The sequence below is a fragment of the Rattus norvegicus genome, chromosome 9 (genome assembly GCF_036323735.1).
Source record: "Rattus norvegicus strain BN/NHsdMcwi chromosome 9, GRCr8, whole genome shotgun sequence".
Classification (NCBI taxonomy): domain Eukaryota; kingdom Metazoa; phylum Chordata; class Mammalia; order Rodentia; family Muridae; genus Rattus; species Rattus norvegicus.
Window position 1 is genome coordinate 95,552,738 of NC_086027.1, and position 17,863 is coordinate 95,570,600.

A 17,863-nucleotide genomic window follows, 5' to 3' on the forward strand; every position below is an offset into this window, starting at 1 on the left:
CACCCCCATCTTCCTGTCTCATCTGAGTGCTAGGATTTAAGACCTGTACCACTGTGTCCAGCTTCGTTCATTTGTTCATTCATTTTCCCTAAGATAGTGTTTCCCTGTGTAATGTTGGCTGTACTGGAACTTGCTCTTCAGACCAGGATGGCCTGGAACTCAGATCTGGCCCCTGCCCCTGTGTCCTGAGAGAGAGCTGGGATTGAAGTTTGCCACCATGCCTGGCTTGATTTTTATCTTCCTATACCTGCCTTGTCAACTGAACATGGTACTTTTCACTCCAGATCTGTTCAGTACTTATGGAAACTTAGTTAATCACCTTCTTCTCTTCCAAATTGGTAAGCCAGAGTTTCACACACACACACTTCACCCTGTCGTTTTCTTTAGGAGGAGGCTCTGCGACGCCAGCGGGAGCAAGAGATTGCGCTGAGGCGACAACGAGAAGAGGAGGAAAGACAGCAACAGGAAGAAGCTCTTAGAAGACTGGAGGAGCGGAGGAGAGAAGAGGAGGAAAGGCGGAAGCAGGAAGAACTGTTACGCAAGCAGGTGCCAACACTTTCTGTGCTCTGTTTCTTAAAGCTGGGGCAGGGGCAGCTCCTGATGCCTTCTCAAGGTGCTGACAATCACCAAGAGAACCTGATTGACACGACTGTCTGTATTCTGTATCTCTTCAAGGGAAACTTGTTTTCTGAGGGAAAAAGAAATACATATTTCTGATTTTCTCCCATCTCTATGGTAAAACCACACAAAAGCACACTACAGTATGGAATTTTAAAAATTTCTTCTAAATTTTCTTTTTGAGATGGTGCCTCTTATATCTCTGTGTGACCTGAACTCACTGTGTAGATTAGACTACCCCAGTCTCACAGAGATCTGCCCACCTCTGCTTTCCAAGTGGTGATGTTAAGGAAATGTACCATCATTAAAAGAGAAATCTGTAATAGCATAGGTTTCTGGGCTTTGTATTCTTTATATGATTTTTTATGATTTTTTTTTTGTAGCATGCTGTAAAATACTTAAGGTTTTTAATTTTTGGTAATGTTTAGGTTTCCCCACTAATTTAAAGTTTTAGCTTTCTTAGATGTAGAATCTGAAGACACATTTTGGTTCTTTTTTTCGGAGCTGGGGACCGAACCGAGGGCCTTGCGCTTCCTAGGCAAGCGCTCTAACCACTGAGCTAAATCCCCAACCCCGAAGACACATTGTTTTAAGTAAATGTTTTACATCTTTGTTCTTCTTAGGCTGCGGCTTGTCTATTTCCTTATCTTTTTTAAAATTTTAGAATTTTGCAGGTTTTTTTGGGAATTCATACCTGAGTATACTATATTTCTACATTATTATCACCCTTGCCTCTCCCCTCTCCAGCTTCTTCTTTGCCAACCCTTTTGCATTCGTGACCTCTTGTTTTGTAGCTACTTATATGTGTGTGCCTACTGAGTCCACCCGCTGTTTAGACCTGACCACTTAGGATTGGGAAATCTATCAGGGGGCTTGCCTCTGCAGAAAGCTGAAACCTTCTCTCGGGAGCTATTGATTGCCTGTAGCTCTTTATATAGAAGAGAGAACTTTTCTCTGTAAAAGTTTTCTCTATTTATGCTGGTATGTTAATGTCTTTTTAAGGTTCATGTAGTCAGCCAAACTATTGAAAGTTAGTATAGCATCTGTGCCATGTCTCTAAGACATTATCTTGTAGCAGCTGCACTCATCCTTTGGCTCTTCTGATCTTACATGATGTTCCTTGAGCCTTAGGTGCAGGATTGGTATTGTAGATGTCCCTCTTGGAACTGGGCATATCACAGTCAGTAATTCTCTGGGTTTTGGACAGTTGTGAATCTCTGTAGTAGACTACTACTTCTGCAAAAAATTGCTTTGATAAGGAGTGAGAGCTGTATTTAATCTGTGTATAAGTATACATTTAGGAAAATGGTAGTTATGTTCTCCACCAGGGCCTGTGACCGTTCTAGCCACAGCTTTGCTAAGCTCCTAGTACCAGGCATGAGGTCTTTGCTGTTTAGCAGCCGTAGGTCCAATTGGGCATCTCTTGGTTACTGCCAAGATGTAAGTGCCATTATTGCATTATTGGAAATATCTCCCAGCTTCCATTGTTGTAATTTATAGGTTTTATAGCGGGGTAGGGCTATTGATTACTTTTCTCATCTGACAGCCTGCATTGGGCCTTTTGACACTATGAAAGCTTGGGGGAGGCTGCTAGGACAGTGCCAGCTTGATCTCTCCACTTCTGTGACCAGGGTGACCTATGTCTTTAGCAACAGGTTCTCATCTTTGAGCTCTCCGGGGCAACCAAGGATGATGGTAATGGCCTTGATTGCTTTTGGGGAGGCTCTTAGTCCCCTGACCAACAACTGGAAGGGAAGTGTGTCTTGCCTCACACTTGGCTTTGCGTTAAGATTGTCTGTGGCTCCTGGGCAGTAGGAACAGTTTCTCTGTGTTGGGTGACAGCAATCCGTGAAAGCAGCCGAACACTTCTCAGGTCTGTCAGCTGCTCCATTTTGGTCCCTATGCATCTTAGGTCAGCCACTGGTTTGTGTGGTTCCTTCCGTCATCTCTCCTTGTGGGTCTGCTTTCTAACTACTGCCACTCCTTTGTCCCAGACTCACCTTTGGCATCTCGTGTTACATAGACTCTATGAAACCAGATAGTACCTTCAGGAGAAAAGCTTCAAAATTGCAATTGCTACGTTTTTGGATATTTGTTTTGCAGTGCTAGGGACTAAATCTGGAGCCCTGTGTACACTAGGCAAGTTCTCTTCTGAGCGAAGTCTCCACCCACGGATGACTCTTGTTTCACACTGGTGTTTGTTGTTGTTGTCGTTAATTTAGTTACATTGGGTTTTCTGTTTGTTTTTTGATTCTTTTAAGTTTTGCTAAATGCTTATAAGTTACATATGGGACTTTGGTCCAGTCATGGTATTCTAACATTGGGGGAAACATTTCATTCTAATATTTAAGATAAATTTTATCGTTAGAATAGTTTTAGACTTTCAAGTAACTTGGGAAAATAGAATAAGAAAGCACCCAAATGTATCCTGTATATAGTTTCTTCTGTTGTTAATAACTTACATTAGTTATGGTATATGGTAACAGTTATAAGGCCAATTATTATCAAAATTGTTTATTCAGATTGCTTAAGAGTTTTCTAAACATCCTTTTCTGCTACAGTGTTCTATTCTAACACATAACATTTAGCTGTCATGTTTCCCCTGCCCTTCTTGGCTCTGACAGTTTATCATACTTAAACTTTTTGAAATAAGTTTTTAATTGAAATACAATTATATCACCCCCCTTCCTCCCTTCCAGCCCCTCCTAGATACCCTCCTTTGAACCCCTTCCATGCTCTCCGTGTGTGGTGTGTGGTGTGTGGTGTGTGTGTGTGTGTGTGTGTGTGTGTGTGTGTGTGTGTGTGTGTAATATAGCTTGCTGAGTCTGGTTTTGTTGTTTATATATATGGTTTCAGGTCTGGCCACTCTTCATTGGACAGCCAATCAGGGGCTCATCCCTAGAAGCAGCTAGTTCTCCTGCTCTCAGCAGTCATTAGTTGTCCGGAAGTCCTTGTCGAGGGTGGGGACTCCTTGACAGCCCCTTCCATGTTAGCATGCCCCCTGACTTGCCACGGTTTCTGTCTTGTTGATGTAGCCATTTCTAGGAGAGACTGTTTGACAGCAGACTCCCTGGTGTTCGGCCTCTTACGTCCAGTTCCCTCTTCTGTGGTATTCTCTAACCTATGGATGCAAGAGCTGTGATGCAGACGTATCGGTCAGACCTGGGCTTCCCTTGGTCTGTCGATCTCTGCATTGGTTGTGTCCATGTGTTTTAGGGTTTCTATTGCTGCACAAAACATCATGACCAAGAAACAAGTTGGGGAGAAAAGGGTTTATTCAGTTTACACTTCCACATTGCTGTTCCTCACCAAAGGAAATCAGGACTGGAACTCACACAGGTCAGGAAGCAGGAGCTGATGCAGAGGCCATGGAGGGATGTTACTTACTGGCTTGCTTCCCTTTCCTTGCTCAGCTTGCTTTCTTACAGAACCCAGGACCACCAGCCCAGGGATGGCACCACCCACAGTGGGCTGGGTCCTCCCCCCTTGATCACTAATTGAGAAAATGCCTTACAGCTGGATCTCATGGAGGCCTATCCTCAAGGGAGGCTCCTTTCTCTGTGATAACTTGTGTCAAGTTAAATGTAAAACCAGACAGTATACCAAGTATGGATTATTTTTGTTGTGTTGTGTTCTGTTTTTGTGATAGTCTCCATTTGCTGTAAAAAGAGACTTCTTTAATGGGGAATGGTAGCTATATTTATGGGTATTAGGATAAAATTTAAAATGTGTAGTAAGGAACTATTCTGATCTAGCCAATTGGCGATAGTAGATTCTTTTCTAAGGTCCATGACCTCGATAGCCCCCAGAATTGGACTGGGTTTCCATTACCAGGCATGGTTTCCCCGTTTAGTGATATTATATCCATTTAGACAGCCGTTAGTTGCCACTGCCATGAGTGCCGTTCATTGCCCCCTTTTGTATATCTTGCCAATACTGGTAATGGAATAAAGTACCTTTGAGTATTGGACCAGCTCAGTCCTGCTAAGTATGTGTGCTGCTACTGAACAACTGAGGTCTCCATCCCTCTCTTTGATATTTTGATGACGTTGGTAATTTTAAGAAATACATTTCAGCCTTATAGGCATTATCCCTTTACTGAATTCCCATGAACAGACTGGGGTTTTAGGTGTTGGGCAGAAAGATCAGACAGACAAAGGATTGTGTTGTTTTCTTCAGTGCCAGGGATTGAACCCAGGACCTTGAGAATGCTAAGCAAATCGTCAATCCCTGAGCTACAACCCCACATTCACAGGGGTGTTTTCATTCACTACATTTTATGGAGTGCCCATGTAATATATTAACATAGCTTATAACTGCCAACCTTAATCAGTTAGCTGAAACAGTGCTCATTCTAAACAAAAATTCTTTTAGAAGCCAAGATTGTATTTGAAAAACTGCTCTTGTGTGTTAGTCAGTGCTTGGTACTCGCTCATTTCCTGATGCAGTGTTACCTCCCCCTCCTCCCCCTCTTTTTTTTCAGGGTTGTAGGGTGAGCTTTTGAGGCAGGGTATGTGTTATTGTGTAGTCTGTATTGACCAGGAACTTGAAATATCTGACTCAGTCTCCCAAGTGCTGGGATTATAGGTTGGTGCCACCATAATCAAGTGTTATTAGAAGACTTTAGGAAGTAGTCTGGTCTTTAACAAGCTTACGGAATTTGTGAACAGAAGAGTAAATGCCAGACTTAGTATACTTTAAAGTACAAACACTGAAACCACCTCACATGTCAAAGAGTTCTGGCTGTAAGTCCACTGTACTCTTAACTCAGTGACATTGTCAGGGCTTAGGCCATTTGTACTTCTTTATTCCAGATCTTGGTGGACTGACTTCTAGTTTTGTGTTCTTTATCTCAGGTTGGACTTTTGCATGGTACCCTCTTGCACAACCTCTACCCCAAAAGGGAATGAGTTTTCTCTATATTGGTTTTTGTTGTTGTTCATTAAGGGTATGTTTAATAGAACTCTCCAAGCAGATGTCACCTTGGCCTAAATCTTTACTGTTCCTAGTTACATTTGGAACCTTTGAAACAAAGTATAGCATTTTAAGTCTCTGAAGTAGCAGATTTGCAAGAAAGATGGCTAAAAGGAATGGTTACTAGGTAGGCTAAAACCGGTTTTGTTTGTAGTGGACATGTCCTCCTGGAGGTGGGGGGGTGGGGTTGGGCAGTGGCAACAATAGTCTAGACAGAGTGTCTTTGAAAGAAAAGGTAGAAAGGAAATCTACCTACCAGAGGCTCACAACTAATATCCACTCAGGAGAATGGGTTGTCTGGACAAAGAGCATTGTAGGTATAGCTAACCCTCTCTGCCAAGGGGAGGGTACATCAGCACTGAGGCAAGTGAACCAGGCCGGCATAGTGAGCTTGTTTTGAGCGAAGCAAACTGAAAGAAAATGAATGCAGGTGAGGGGAACTCAGTATAGGTTAAAGAATTAGTTAGGGAAAGATGTTTTGAAAAGATCCCAGGGCCTGTGGGTCATAAAGACTGAGAGAACAGTGGAATTTAATGGTTTTGAGGGTCACTGTCTCCAGGCACAGCTGAGATCTTAGTGGCTTCTCCCAAAGCACCCTGGAGAGCTTGCTCAAGCCATTGTACTGAGTTGATGTTTTCAGGAAACTTCGTTGCAGTATGTGGTGAGCTACTTTTGAGATCAGAACTTTGACCACAGACCTAAGTGACAGTTCTATAATCTGTTAAAGTCGTATCCTGGAGCACACAAGACCTTTCTGACCCATGTAAAACCTGCTTCTTCCTAGTGTCATACTAAACAGGATTTTGCTTCATCATTACTATATGCCATCATGATTGACACCTTTCAAAGCAATATGATTTCTTCCTCTACAGTTAATAAAACATTTTTTTTCCTCTTTGATTTTTCCTTCTGCAAAGGAAGAGGAGGCTGCCAAATGGGCCCGGGAAGAGGAAGAAGCCCAGCGCCGACTGGAAGAGAACCGGCTGCGCATGGAGGAGGAGGCAGCCAGACTTAGGCATGAAGAAGAGGAACGAAAACGGAAGGAACTGGAGCTGCAGAGACAGAAGGATCTGATGCGCCAGAGGCAGCAGCAGCAAGAAGCCCTCCGAAGACTGCAGCAGCAACAGCAGCAGCAGCAGCTTGCACAAATGAAGGTATAATTCTAGATCAAGAGACTAGGGTTAAATATTATGTTGGCTATTTGTTTTATCAACAAAATAGAATTTGATGTATACATGTTGTTAAATGTTTAAGTGAAAGCCATGCATCTATATGAGGATGGGACAAGCAGTGGTCTGGTACAAGCAAGTTCATCTGCTTGGTTCTTTTCAGTAGGGTTCTACGGCAGTTGAAGTCGTTCCTCTTTACCATTTCAGCACCACTGACAGAAAAATCAAGTTGAAAAGAACATTCAGCAACCTGGGAGAGCAGCAGGCACAGCAGCACCCTATTCTTCTAGTGGGAACCATGACATAGAGCTCAAAACAGTTGCCTTTGGGGACTTGTTAAAAATCGGGTAAAAGTCAGGCCAAGGATGTGGTAGCACAAATATTTAATCTCAGAACTCAGGTGACAGAGGCAGGCAGATCTCTTGAGTTAGAGGTGAGTATGGTTTACATAGCAAGTTCTTGGCCATCCAGGGCTACACAGTCTCTGCAAACTTAAATGAGCTTTGGGCTCCCCTGTCTTCAAGGAACTCACAGGGTAGAGATGTGAGGAGGGACTTGGACTCCAGTGTAGAGAGCAGAGAAGAGGAGATGACATTAGTAAGGCAGTGGCTCTCAGATCTGTCCCCTGGGTCAAGACAAGGGAATTCTAGAACTCAGGGAGCTTGTGTTTAAATAAACTTTCATATTGGTAAAATACAAGAATCACCATCCATTCAGACTCCCTCCTGAGCTAAGGCAGCTTTGGAGCAGTCATTTGAGGAATAGAAAGAACTTTTAAGTTGAGTGATTTGTTTGGGGATGAGGTTTATGAGAGAGGCACTAACAATGAGCAAGTCTTGAACATTAGAAACTCTAGTGGAAATCTTGAAAGCAAATTACTAGAGTTGGAGAGATGGCTCAGTGATAAAAGTTCTTGCTAGCTACTTTTTCAGAAGATCTAAGTTCTATTCCCATTGACCACATTGCAAAGCTCCCAGACATATGCCTATGGCATGAAGGGAACAACTTCCTGGAGCTGGTCTTCACTTTCCCATGTGTTTCTTGAGGGCTGGCTTGGTGGGAGCCATTTTGCTCCCAGAAGACCTTTTTTAAGAGGCTTTTATCGCAAGCTGTGGTAACTGAGGTAAGAGGGGGACAGAGCTCTGAATAGTTCTTACCATGTATACCTGTTTTCCTTTATCTCATAAAGATTTGAGACAATTTACAAATAAGCATTCTAAGTGAAGATAAGATAGCCCCACTCTCCTTTCGTCTCTTAGCTTCTTTTGACCTCCTTTCTTTACCTCATCAAAGAACTACTTTTGAGAAAACTGCCATATTGTTACCATGTTGGACCAGAGCGGCTAAGAGCTGAGCTTGTTGATCTGTTAAGGACATTCATATTGCTAACATTCATGCCCATCCTGGCACTGCCACTTTCCTCAGCTGTCTCTGCTATTTATAAACCCATTTTCCTGGGGTGCTTCTTAGTGTTTGTGTGTTTTGATCCATGCTAATATATATTAAAATCAGAAAATCAGGTTCGCATTGGGGCCTTTGTTGTTACTTTTTAAGAGTCATAAGATGTTTCTAAATTCAAGTTTACCATTTTATGGGCCAAAGAAGAACAAAGAATTCTCTTTTTCAGGACCACATGTTTATATTCTGTTTTGCTAATTTATGTAAAGGATAAAGTAGGGTTTTTGATGTTTAAAACAAGCTTCATTTTCCTGACTAGAGCTACATGGTATCCTGGTTGTGTTAGCAGCAACTCCTCTTCACGAGAGATGGGATGCGAACTGCCAACCCTTTCATTTGCTTTCTGCCACAGCTTTCTGTTCAGAGATCCTGGGTTTAACCCACTCATTAGATCCTTTGATCATGGCCTTTTATGGATTAAAAAAATTTAAGTAATTTAGTCACACTTTGTCATTCCTTTTGATTTTGACTGCGTTGCTAGATGTTGAGTATAACAGACTTCCACCCAGGTGGGAGGAACATGCAGGCATTAACACATATGTGTATATTTTAGTTATTTTAAAATAAACATATGTTGGGAGCAAAAGAAACAAGCCAACTTAGGATAATATGGAAAAGGAGTCTTGAAATGAATGTTGTAAAGTTGAGGCAAGCAGAGGCTCCGGGCATAGTGTTGTCACCCTCCCTTGTGTCCTGACTCTCACCTGCTTTTCCATGTGCTTGTTGCTTTTAGCTTCCCTCTTCGTCAACGTGGGGACAGCAGTCTAACACCACAACATGTCAGTCCCAGGCCACACTGTCATTGGCTGAGATCCAGAAGCTGGAAGAAGAACGAGAACGCCAGCTTCGAGAAGAGGTAAGCAGCAGAAGCAGCCTGGTCCCATATTGCAGGCAGCTTGGTGTACACTGTGGGTGGACAGCTCTTGGTGATTGCTCTCAGAATCTCTGTATGCCAGAGTCTGACCCAATCTTACTAAACCGTGTAGCATGGTTTAGGCCCTGTGGTATATATGAAAAACTTAGTAGGAATAATAGAAGACTGAATAACATAATTGTTTCCTGGAACTTTTTTTAAAGTTTTTTAGATTTATTATTTTATGTATGTAGTGCTTGAAGTGGTGGGCCTCCATGTGGGTCTGGGAATCCAATCCAGGTCCTTTGCAACAGCAAATGCTCTTAACCACTGAAAGTTCTAGACCGTTCTGGAACTTTCTAATGTAGCTTTTCAGCTTTTATTTACTTCATAAATAAAAGTAGGTAGCCACACAGATAGCACTAATGAATTCAGTGGGTTTTTTTTTAAACAATAAATAAAAGGAAGAAGATATGAGATTGGGAGAGGAGTTGGAGTTAGAGTGGGAATCAGACATTTTCGAAATACATTATATGCATGTATAACATTGTCAAAGAATAAGAAAAATATTATTTAAAAAAGATACATAGGGTGTTGAGATCTGTGGGGATGTTTTGCTGCACCCTGAATTGCTCATGTTAAACTACTCTTGACAAAAGCAACTAAAGGGAAAGAGGGAAATGAAGACAGCAGGACTTGAAGCAGCTGGTCACATTGTGTCCACAGTGAAGAAATGAAGATGAGGCCATACTAAGAGACTCTGTTCCTTTAGTCCTTTGTACAGCCCAGGTCCCAGTCAGGGGCTATCTTCTCATCTGAGCCAGTATAATCAAGATAATTTCCCACACCCAGAGATTTATTTTCTCGATGGTTCTAAATCATGTCAAGTTGCCAGTTAATACTAACCATGGTAAATCCATTTCTGAATTTGTTTCAAAGGCGGGGTATATTTATCTCTGCTTCTAACTTTAATACTGTTGGAGAAGAAGGTTATAAAAGAACAAGATATTGGAGAGGAGGGTGGGAATAAGTTTTTAATAGCAAGAAGATAATGAACTCACAAGACCTGCTGTAGGGTAGTCTGGAAGTACAGCCAAGTACAATGATGGCCACAGAGATCATCAAGCAAACTATATGATCTAGAGGGTGAGATGTGTCAGAACAAGAATTGGTAGCAGGAAGGAGAGGCCAGGGGAGTTGTGGGTAGCACTGGGGGTGGGATGATAGATTGTTTATGCTTAAGTAGTGTGCCTGCAGAGTCCCTTAGACAAATGATAGGTGTAGCTATCTTGAAGAACATGCTTTATGTAGCCAACACAGTTTGTTGGAGAATGCAAGCTATCATGTTTGCATCTACATTGTGCTATTCACTGAACTAGGCAGCTGCAGATACAGGAGAGAGAGATTGTGTGTGTAGATAGATAGATAGATAGGTACTCATGTCCGTGTGTGTGTGTGTGTGTGTGTGTGTGTGTGTGTGTGTGTGTGTGTGTGTGTAGATAGGTAGGTAGATAGATAGATAGATAGATAGATAGATACTCATGTCCATCTGTGGTGTGTGTATAGATAGATAGATAGATAGATAGATAGATAGATAGATAGATAGATACTCATGTCCATCTGTCGTGTGTGTATAGATAGATAGATAGATAGATAGATAGATAGATAGATACTCATATCCATCTGTCGTGTGTGTGTGTGTGTGTGTGTGTGTGTAAAATAGTGGAAATCATCCAGTAGGTTAAAGCATTTCTCTGCCTTAAAATTGCCTATTCATCTTTAATGTAAAACAAAGGATTAAACTTTACTTTTGGAATAATTTTCTAGAAGGTTATCAGCAAATGGATGTCTCAGAGCAGAGTATTTCTGTTTTCAAGGCTAGCAATTGTTTTAATGGTTATAGCCTCTGCTCATTGGAAAGTTAATGTGAACAAGCATCAGAGTCCATCCAGGCTCCCCATGCTCAGTAGCCATTCTGTTGCTAAGCAACATTCCAGCCAGTGTTTTGTCCCAGCCCTGTTTCCCCAAAGTTAGCATCTCACTCTTTGTTCACTTGAGAATATCCTTGGAACCTTTTATTCTCCTGTATCCTACAGAGCATGAAATTCTTTTCTATGTTTATTTGTCATGTGGAGAAACCCAACATAAATGGTACTTGTTTTGCCTTCTCCGGAGCACCCTGCCTGTAGCTCTCTAACCTGTTCAGTTTGACTGTGCTCAGTGCTATGCAGCTCTTGGTGTTTTGGGGTTTGTTTGTTTTGTTTTTTTCCTGCAGTTCCAGTCAGTTGCATGATTGCCCTAGATAGATTTGGATTTGTACTTTTTCTGCCTGTCTTTGTATCATTATTGGTGGGCACACTTCCTCAGTTTTATCTTTTAGGTTTTCTGTTAAGCTTTTAGCTTGTACTTTTTTGTTTTAAACTTCTGAGTTACAGTGTATAGCTTTTTATTATTTTAGTGAATGCACCATCAACTCTCTGGGGAAGTAGTTCTCTCCCTTCCTAATGCTGCAACCTGTTAATACATTTATATATATATATATATATATATAATAATTCCTCATGTTGTGGTGACTCCCAACCATAAAATTAGTTTATTGCAACTTCGTAACTCTTAAGTTTGCTACTCTTAGGAATAGTATCTGGTGTGCAGGATATCTTGATATGTCACCCCTGTGAAAAGGGTCATTTAACCCCTTCAAGGGTATCAAGACCCACAGATTGAGACCCCCTGCTCTAGGGATATTTTTGCTGATAGCTTTTTAAAAGCCAATTCAGAGGTACAGAGATGGCTCAGCAACTAAGAGTACTTGCTGCTCTTGCAGAGGACCCAAGTTTGATTCCTCACATGAAGGTTCACCACAATCTGTAACTTCAGTTCCGGGAGTCCAGTGCTCTTCCACCCTCTGCTGGTGCTGTAGGAACATGGTACACACATACCTGAAGGCAAAATACTCGTGCACAGTTTTTTAAAGGCAATTCCTATTTTCTATTGTTTGCTTTTACTGAATTTTATTTGTTTATTTTGGTCCTTTGCTTTTAGCTCAGAAGCATATGCTAAATGTTCAGTAGATCTGGGCTATTTGTCAAGGGTCTCAAACGTTTATCAAAGGTTCTGCTATACACGTCATGTTGATACTATTGGGTTTTCTCTGGGCTGTTTGTTGGGGGCACCTTGAACACTTGGTGGTACTTACTTGTGCCAGTCAGATTATTGTAGAATTGTGTGTTAATCTGGGGTCACTTTTCCAAATGGAAAATTTGTTTTCTGCTTCAGGAGAGAGGGTAGCAAGGAGAGAGACAGTTGCTCAGTGGGCAAAGGAGGCAGTTGAGGGTCTTACTGCTTCAGCCAGCCTGCCTGCCTGAGATACCATGTATGCACCTCCAGTTCTGAGCTTTCTGTCTAAGCAGACCCATTTGTCTGTCAGCTTCTTTCACTTATGCTTCAGTTTATTGCGTGTTAATGTAATTTCCAGCTTTATACCTTTCTATCTAGTTATTTGTGCATGTTCACATACAGGTGGAAGGATGAAAGACAGCATCAGGTGCTTTTTTTTGCTTTCTTTGGTTTTTATTTTGTTTTTGGAGCAGTGTCTCACTTACTAATAAGTAGGCCAGGCTGGTTAGCCTATGAAACTCCGGCATCTACCTGCCCGTCTCCACCTCTGCAGTGCTAAGTTAGTAAGCAGAGCATGCTTTCTCATAGGGACCTTATTCTGGTCCCCAAGCTTGCAGAGCAAGCACTTCACTTACTTAGCTATCTTCCCTAGCCCTACTCTAGGATTAAAAAATCTTACCTGTGTCTGTTGTCCTTTACTGGTTTACACTTCTAAAAAAGTCTGTGTAGCTGGGCATGTGTTACACACTGGTAGTGTTGGTGCTTGGGAAACTGGCAGGGAAAGTTTCAGTTCCAGACCTAGTTGGGCTCTGTGTAGTGAAATCCCATCTCAAGGCCACACACAAACAAATGTACAAAAAGTATATATGTACTTTCATTTTGATGGAACTTAGGGAAGTGAACATTTTATTTCTGCACTTAACCAAAAAACCTTCTGCATTCGTGAGAATTCCATATTTAGTCTTGGTTTTCCTCTCAGTACCACTTGACATTCTGTCTTAATTTAGTCAAAAGAATTAACCTCATTTGGCTTTTAAACAGCTATTGTGTATTAATACTCTATTGTGTCTGATGCTTATAACTAGTGTAAAAACAAGTCCTGAGGTGGCTGTGCTTTTCCAACAGCAAAGGCGTCAGCAGAGGGAATTGATGAAAGCTCTCCAGCAGCAGCAGCAGCAGCAGCAACAACAGAAACTCTCAGGTTGGGGGAATGTCAGCAAACCTGCAGGTACCACCAAGTCTCTACTAGAGATCCAGCAGGAAGAGGCCAGGCAGATGCAGAAGCAGCAGCAGCAGCAGCAACAGCAACAGCAACACCAGCAATCAAACAGAGCCCGGAACAGCACAGTGGGTTTCTTTTCCGGAGCACATGCTTGTCAACTGCTTCTTAGTTATCTTTTCAAACTATCTTTTTGATATTAACCAGAGTCTTTTTGTCTTTTTAACAGCATTCCAACCTGCACACCAGCATTGGGAATTCTGTATGGGGCTCTATAAACACAGGTCCTCCTAACCAGTGGGCGTCTGATCTAGTCAGTAGTATCTGGAGTAATGCAGACACCAAAAACTCCAACATGGGGTTTTGGGATGATGCAGTGAAAGAGGTGGGACCTAGAAATTCAACAAATAAAAATAAAAACAACGCCAGTCTCAGGTAGGGCTCATAATCAGTACACCCATGTACCTTGATGGGTGGGAGAAGAGGGAGGGTGGTAGAAGGGATGTTAGATACAGTTTCTACTTAACATTTCATCTATGCAAGCATGTAAACCATCATTTTGGTGACTGTTTTCTACCCAGTGAGACACACTTGATTGTTCCCTGGGCTTTTCCTACTGCTGAACACTTAATGCCTTGCCTACTACATGGTGACTGTCTGATAATAATAGTAAGAGAATACTTTTTGTTGTTAACAATGTTTTCTCTAGGTAACTTAGGTGGTGTTTTGTTTTGTTTTTGTTTTTCTAATTTGTATGTTTAAGCTATACTAGAATGAGCATTCCAAATACTTGTATAGTAGCCCTAAACTTACTGTATGGCAGATCAGCTGAATTTCATCTTCATCTGTCTGTCTTACCTCGGTAGCCAGTGCTGTTGAATGAGCATGGGTTGGTCTGTTACATTCATGAACTCAGATCCCAGCACTGATACTTAGTAGCTGTGTGACCTTGGGCAAGAGAGAACCTCTTTTGGGCCTCAGTTCCCTCATGGGTAAAATGAAGATAATAACTTTATGAGTGTAGTTGTAAGGAGTAAACAAACACACAACATAGTAAAGTGCCTGGCATATAGTAAGTACTTAATAAATGGTGGTGTGTCAGGTTAATTTTACTGAACTTCTTTGCCAGGCACTGTTAGGCTCCAGGCCTTTGCTCAAGTGTCTTCATTCCTTATTATAACCCAAAGAAGTATTGGCGCCATTTTGCATATGAGGAAACTGAGGCTTAGTAAATTAAACAGCCTACCTAAGGACATGGAGGAAGAGCTTCATTGTTTTTCTCAAAATAGAAGCCCTGTAGACTAGGATATTAGCTGAGGCTAGTTTTTAAGGAGGTGTCCAATCAAAATATTTGATTTTTTTTTTCTTGTATAGAGCTAAGAACTGGCTTACTGGGCAGCTGTCCATGTTGCCTGTACAGTATTTATGGTATTGTAGCATCACGTAGTAACAGTTTCTGGGAATATAATATCGCCCTATTGTTTTGCTTTAGTAAATCTGTAGGTGTGTCTAACCGGCAGAATAAGAAAGTAGAAGAAGAAGAAAAGTTGCTGAAGCTCTTTCAGGGAGTAAATAAAGCCCAAGATGGATTTACCCAGTGGTGTGAACAGATGCTTCATGCCCTTAATACGGCAAATAACTTGGATGGTAAGAATTGGGGAGGGAATCCCAGCATGTGGATTCACAGAGCAGGACCTACAATGAGGTTGGCAGGTTGGAACAGTAAGCCAGGACATAGAGAATGAAATCTGTGGGGGTCAAGTCCTGTACCGTCCATTAAAAAACCTGACTCTTGTAGCATTACTTATGAAAAAAGTCCTATAAAACTATGCTCAAATAAATTATGAGCAGTTACCAAACAGTAAGCCAGCTGAGGCTGCCTTAGTGATGTTCAGGACAAAGGGGGTCACTGTCTCTCATTACCCAGTTCATGAGAAGTATTCGCAGCTGTGTTAACATGTGTAAGAGAAAGTTAAATGCCATAGTTGGGGAACAAAGCAATGGGACATCATTTCCTTCCTGCTTTGGGAGGTGATGGAAATTGTGAAAGAATAAGTAGACTTGCTTTTTATGGGCTGAGACTGTAGAAATAAAGGCAAATTTCAAGAAGAGCATGTTTGTAAACAAAGCTAGCTCCTCTGAGATGGAAGTGAACCCACTTCTGCCCCTAGGTAATCAACAGTGACTGTTGGTCATGCTGTAGAAGACTGTCTTAGCTGATAGACTGAGGTGATAGCTGACCTACAGCCAGCAATTTAACAGTGAACAGGGAAGAATTGACTGGCTCCTTTGCAGCATTGTAACATTAGCTAAGAGTCTAAAGCCTTCAGAAAAAACAGATTTGCATAGTAGTGATGCCTGCCATCCATTAAGCACCTACCATGTGCTGGGCACTAGCTGGGCTAACACAATGTTATCCCAGACACTCATTTCTTTTTTTTTTGCAGTAAATTGTGAAGATATCTTTACAAGGTAGGTGGTATTATCCCCATTTTATGAATTAGGAAACAGAGGCTCAGAATGGTTAAGTAACTCATCAAGGTCACACAGCCAGCAGACTTCAGAATCAAGTTTTAAACCCATGTCTGTCTAACTCTGGTGTTTGTGTTTTTTTCTGAAAGCACACAATTTCCATTCTCCACTTAAATGCTCTCTAAAAAACTTAATACCCCAATTAATTACAAGTTTCAGAAGATGTATACTGATCTATATACCGTAGCTGACGTCCATCATCGCACTTAATGAGGAAAGAAGGGAACAGTCCTCAGGTTGCTTTAGTTTTAGACAAATGCCTGTCAGTCATTGTATCATGGAGTTGAACCAATCTAGCGTTCAGTGAAGTGTGGTGCCTTTGTTGGATGGTGCTGTGTGGAATTCTCAGCACTGATGGGTCTCTTTCATCTGTACTAGACAGATAAGAGTCTCTCCCACAGCAGCCACAGAGCATTCACACTCCTGCCTGTGCTAGTGTGGTGACATAGTAACACGGAGGCTGTGTCTCTGTACGTGGGGTTTGTTTTAGTGTTTGGTCTCACGTCTCCTTCCCTCTTTTACTGCAGTGCCCACGTTTGTTTCTTTCTTGAAAGAAGTGGAGTCTCCTTATGAAGTCCATGACTATACCAGGGCCTATTTAGGAGATACTTCTGAGGCTAAGGAGTTTGCTAAGCAGTTCCTTGAGCGCCGTGCCAAACAGAAAGCCAACCAGCAGCGTCAGCAGCAGCAGCAGCAGCAGCAACAGCAGCAGCAGCAACAACAGCAGCAGCAACAACAACAGCAGCAGCAACAGCAGCAGGTATAAAGTAACAGTGTATACAGTACCTGTGAGTAGGAATGTCTGTAAATGTTGAGAAGACAGGGAAGTTTAAAAAATATATTGTAAATGCATCTAAAACTTTTCAAAATCTATATGACCTTCACAGTACATATCTGTGTAAATGTTCCAGATAGCAAATAGAGCCAAGGTACTTGAGTCTGTTTTCTTGATTCATATGTATGTTTTAGTTGAGCTGCGGATCCCAACATAACCCGTGTATTTCTGTCAATCCTGTCAGCAGTGTCACTGTATATGGCGTTTGACAGGTATTTCATGGTGCTGTTGAAGGGGATGTGAAGATACAGTTGATCTTTGTTCCTTGTTGTAGCTTTGTTCTAAACCAGTGGTTCTCAACATTCCTAATGCTGCAGCCCTTTAATGTGGTTCCTCATGTTGTGGCGACCTCTAGCCATACAGTTATTTTCATTACTACTTCATAACTAATTTTGCTACTGTTTTGAATCATGTAAATATCTGAAATGCAGGATATCTGATATGCAACCCCTGTGAAAGGGTTGTTTGACCCTCCCAAAAGGGGTCATGACCCCCTCAGGTTTAGAACCATTACCCTATAAAGTCTGAATGACTAGAAAATCAGAGTACCAGCATTGCCTCTGTGGATTACACAGGGTTAAGTTCTGCGGGTCTCATTAACACAGCGTCTTATCGGTACATAATGTGTCTCGGGATTTTGTTAGAGGCATTGCTGATTCCTTAATACTGATTCTCATCAGGCAGCTGTCATTCTCCCTTGTACAGCCTCCACTGCTCATCTTCTCCCTCAGATGGAGCATAGTCTTTCTGGGCTCAGAGGGCTCGATAGCACCTAAGCCTTAGAGGCCGTAACAGTGAAATCAGTCACAGAGGCACAGAGATGTGAAAACATTGTACCAGATGACTGACAGAAAGAAGCAAAAGGTTTACCGGGTGTGAACTGAAGTAGGAAGGTGGATGGATGCTCCTTTGTCCTGCTTCAGCTGAGACCGTGCGCCTTGGGTGTTAAAGATTGTTTTGCCGCTCTGAGCATGTGTGCTCATAATGACCATAAAAAATAAACTAACAATTCAGTGACATGTGGGATCTTTGAGGACTGGCATTGTATGTTTTCTGAAAGACAAATTGGTAAGGCTCATAAAGAAGAT

The 17,863-nt window shown here is 41.9% G+C and overlaps 1 protein-coding gene across 17 annotated transcripts in view; it reads left to right on the forward strand.

Moving 5' to 3' along the window:
- Nucleotides 1–17,863, forward strand: part of Gigyf2 (GRB10 interacting GYF protein 2) — a 125,785-nt gene that overhangs the window by 103,595 nt on the left and 4,327 nt on the right. For 16 of the 17 annotated variants that reach the window (XM_039084707.2, XM_063266510.1, XM_039084708.2 and 13 more), the window contains 7 exons: nucleotides 388–546; nucleotides 6,510–6,746; nucleotides 8,953–9,075; nucleotides 13,315–13,536; nucleotides 13,638–13,843; nucleotides 14,901–15,055; nucleotides 16,468–16,700. In XM_039084707.2, the coding sequence (XP_038940635.1) occupies nucleotides 388–546; nucleotides 6,510–6,746; nucleotides 8,953–9,075; nucleotides 13,315–13,536; nucleotides 13,638–13,843; nucleotides 14,901–15,055; nucleotides 16,468–16,700 (1,335 nt within the window). Of the gene's footprint in view, nucleotides 1–387; nucleotides 547–6,509; nucleotides 6,747–8,952; nucleotides 9,076–13,314; nucleotides 13,537–13,637; nucleotides 13,844–14,900; nucleotides 15,056–16,467; nucleotides 16,701–17,863 lie in introns of those variants that run through there. The other variant, XM_063266516.1, reaches the window with a different exon arrangement.